We start from the raw sequence: 3,471 nt of genomic DNA on the forward strand, positions 1-3,471 counted from the left end.
GCGGTATGGCCTATACCTTCGCTAAGGTCAACGACAACATGGACATTGGGGACTCCCTGTACGACCCAGTGGGCGCTCAGATCGTCCCTAGGATCATGAAGAAGATTCGGGAGAAGAACGTAGAGTTTCTGCTACCTGTTGATTTCGTTTGCGGCGACAAGTATAGCAATGACGCGAACATCAAGCGTGTCTCTAAGGCTGAGGGAATTCCTGATGGCTGGGAAGGCTTCGACGGTGGGGAACAGACTCGCAAGAATGCTCGTGAGATGATTCTGAAGGCCAAGACCATCTGTTGGAACGGACCGCAGGGCGTGTTCGAGTTCCCTAACTTTGCCAACGGCTCTCTAGCTGTTCTCGACGCCGTTGTCGAATCCACTAAGAACGGCTGCCTCTCCATTGTTGGAGGAGGGGACACTGCCTCATTGGTAGAGAATGCTGGCAAGGCTCCTGAGATGTCTCACGTTTCCACTGGCGGTGGCGCCTCTCTCGAGCTGCTAGAGGGCAAGAACCTTCCTGGTGTAGACGCTCTATCTACCAAGTAATGTGTGCTCCGATTTTTCTTCAACTCTTTGGTAACTTTGGACTACTCGCGTGTTCGATGAACTGTTGCATTTGGTCGTAATGAGGGGCACTTGGTCGTGATGAGGGGCACAACCCCTAAACCCTAAACCCCATGTCTGAGACAAAACGTCTGGTTATATCCGGCTTTTTACGCTGTGGACAACGTAACCTATGTCGAAGGCCAGCGTGAACGTAAGCTACCGTGGATGCCTGAAGGGCCACAACGACTGGGTCACACGAATTGCTGTCTGCCCACGTGATGATGTCCTGATCTCGTCCGGACGCGACAAGAAGTTGGTCGTGTGGAACACGGAGCCCTCTCCCGAGGACCCAACCTCGTGCGGCACTATCCGAAAAGTGCTCACGGGCCACGCCGAGGCCATCTCTGACTGTTCACTCTCCAACGGTGCTCGGTTCGCCCTCACTTCTTCGTGGGACAAGACGCTGAAACTCTGGGACCTCGCTCAGGGTGAAGCGGTTTGCAAGTACACGGGACACACTAAGGATGTCCTCTCTCTCGCCTTTTCCGCGGACGAGTGCAAGATCCTGTCCGCTTCTCGGGACAAGACCATCAAGCTCTGGAACACCAAGGGAGACTGCAAGTACACTCTGACAGAGCAGCAGCATACCGACTGGATTTCTTGCGTCCGCTTCTCCCCCACCGTGCAGACGAACATGTTCGTCTCTTGTGGCTGGGACAAGTGCATCAAGGTCTGGAACCTAAAGTCTTGCGTCGTAGAGCACAACCTCCACGGCCACACCGGCCCTGTGCACACCGTCACCATCTCCCCTGATGGGTCTCTGTGCGCCTCGGGAGGCAAGGACGGCGTCTGCATGCTCTGGGATGTTCTCAACGGCAAGCACCTGTATTCGCTCGACGCTAACGACGCTTCCCCTGTCAACGAGCTCGGGTTCTCCCCTTGCAACTACTGGCTGGCCGTGGGAGCTGATAACTCCGTCAAGATCTGGGACCTGCAGAACAAACACGTCCTCACTGACATCCGCATCCAGAAGGACGAGAGCTCCACCAACGTCGACGAGGCGGAGATTGTCGAGTTCCACCGCAACACCCTCCTCGAGACCGTTGACGGTCACCGACAGCACTCCTCGTACCTTCCTTGGGCCACGTGTGTAGCCTGGTCGGCTTCAGGCAGGACTCTGTACGTAGGATCCAGTCTCGGCAACATCTACGTCTTTGATGTCTCTTCTGAGAGTGACTAAGCGGTGTGATCCAGCGGTGGCTCTGCATCGCCTCATTGAGGGACTGCTGACATTTTGCTTGCATAGGTCGGAGGAAGGATGTTTGGGCTCTCGACATAGTGTTAAACTTATCACCGTAATACACGGAAAAGTCTGGTTTGCTGCTCAAAACGCATCAGCAGTGCTGCAACTACAGTCTACTACTACACACACGTTAGGCCTTGGGTTTCTCTCCAGGCGACGGGGTCGCAATCTCCCCAGATGCCCACGTACTCCCAATCCTTGCCTGGCAGTTTCACATGCAACTCCTCCAACTCTCCGCTCATAAAGAAAATATGAGCCACAGAACCCTCCGGAAGCGCACCAAGCTTCCCTATCAAGGCCTCGTCCGCAAAGCCCACTTCCAGAATGGCGAAACAGACCTCCTGCAATGCGTCTGAGTAGTGTGCCACTGCATCTGCGAATCGCGAAGTGACTTGCAACGGAACGGAGAGGTAGCCTGCGGCAGAGTAGTCGGGGTTTCGGATAACCCCTCGGTCTCCAACCATAACAGTAAAACTGTCTCGGTATTCGTTCAATGCGACCAGGTCCCCGAATTGCAGCGCGTGCTGGGCCACAGCTGGCGCAGCCAGCGTGGCGAGATCGCCCTCGTAGAGGTCTGCCTCAGTATCCTGACAGTACGACCACTGAATGTAACGCGCCCTCTGTGGAGGGAGAGGAGCAAGGGATTGGACGTCAACAGGCTCCAGAGGTCTCACTTGAGGAGTTTCCATAAAGTGCTTATTACAAAAACGCTATACCATCTCCTCATCATGCGCTGTCGATTGTGTTTCCTTTTCTTGCTGAGCAGACAGAATCTTCTCCGCAACGGGATCGTTCTTTCCAAAGTACCGGTTCCGAATTCTCTGATCCATCAGAGTTGGGTCGTGTTCTTCCTGCTCATGGCGGAAAGGGCACTCGTCACCTCGAGTGCACTCGCTTTTCAGCCAAAACGAACACACCTTTGGGAGATTTCTTTCGTAGTGGGGCTGGCCGCGCGCGATCTTCGCCAACTCGTTTGAGCCCCTATGAGGCAGCCCCCTCTCCTGGGCGTAGAGACGGTCCAGCACTGGGTTCGGAAGGACCTCTGCGGCGTTGGCGGCCGTCATTTGCAAGTACTTGTCGCGCACCTGCACTGGCAGCCCATATTCCAGGTCAAACAGACAGCACTGGCAGACGTTCTTGGCTCGGGCGCACTGCTGGCACACCACTGTCTGTTTGTAGCGCGCCTTCCGCCCCGGCTGCCACCGAAACATTGTGGTAGGACGTGCGCAGGTCTTGCATTCCTTATCTGCTGCGCATTTCATCATGCGGATGTAGGGGTTGTCGCCTAGGCAGGTCTCGCACAGAATGGGGAAGTCTACGGCCTCGCGAGCGTGAGTTAAACAGTCCTTGGCAATTCGCAGCCCGCTCTCTCCCATATCCGCTCAAATTACCATTTTATGTATCGGTGTTACAAGGCAGTTGAGGGTAAGAAAAACTGGTGGCACGTTTCTGGGTATGTGGGGCACATTCTCACAGTCTAAAGAAATTGTCATTAAATCAGCATGCTCAGCAACAAACTGTCTGTTATTGATATCGCAGAGGACTTGTCCGGTCAGCGCGTTTTAATGCGCGTTGACTTCAACGTGCCCATCCAGGACGGCGTTGTTAAGGACAAGACGCGCGTTG

The 3,471-nt window shown here is 54.7% G+C and overlaps 4 protein-coding genes across 5 annotated transcripts; 2 read left to right on the plus strand and 2 right to left on the minus strand.

Annotated features, from left to right (window-relative positions):
• Positions 1–5: 5 nt before the first annotated feature.
• Positions 6–542, plus strand: KVP17_000670 (uncharacterized protein; the record flags this gene model as incomplete). 2 transcript variants are annotated; one of them, XM_068515390.1, is made up of 1 exon in its annotated part: positions 6–542. In XM_068515390.1, the coding sequence occupies one exon, from the start codon at positions 6–8 to the stop codon at positions 540–542; it is 537 nt and encodes a 178-aa protein (XP_068376382.1). The 2 variants fall into 2 exon arrangements, with proteins under 2 accessions (XP_068376382.1, XP_068376381.1); XM_068515389.1 differs by having other exon boundaries at positions 39–542.
• Positions 543–732: 190 nt separating this feature from the next.
• KVP17_000672 (uncharacterized protein) lies at positions 733–1,782 on the plus strand (the record flags this gene model as incomplete). Its single annotated transcript, XM_068515392.1, has 1 exon — positions 733–1,782. The coding sequence occupies one exon, from the start codon at positions 733–735 to the stop codon at positions 1,780–1,782; it is 1,050 nt and encodes a 349-aa protein (XP_068376384.1).
• Positions 1,783–1,964: 182 nt separating this feature from the next.
• KVP17_000669 (uncharacterized protein) lies at positions 1,965–2,534 on the minus strand (the record flags this gene model as incomplete). The annotated part of the gene is made up of 1 exon (XM_068515388.1): positions 1,965–2,534. One exon carries the CDS (start codon positions 2,532–2,534, stop codon positions 1,965–1,967), a length of 570 nt encoding a protein of 189 aa, XP_068376380.1.
• Positions 2,535–2,555: 21 nt separating this feature from the next.
• KVP17_000671 (uncharacterized protein) lies at positions 2,556–3,221 on the minus strand (the record flags this gene model as incomplete). The annotated part of the gene is made up of 1 exon (XM_068515391.1): positions 2,556–3,221. The coding sequence occupies one exon, from the start codon at positions 3,219–3,221 to the stop codon at positions 2,556–2,558; it is 666 nt and encodes a 221-aa protein (XP_068376383.1).
• Positions 3,222–3,471: the final 250 nt, after the last annotated feature.

This window comes from the organism of the source record quoted next (assembly GCF_019968985.1).
Source record: "MAG: Porospora cf. gigantea B chromosome Unknown PgB_NODE_2492_length_3471_cov_139.226, whole genome shotgun sequence".
Lineage (NCBI taxonomy): Eukaryota > Apicomplexa > Conoidasida > Eugregarinorida > Porosporidae > Porospora > Porospora cf. gigantea B.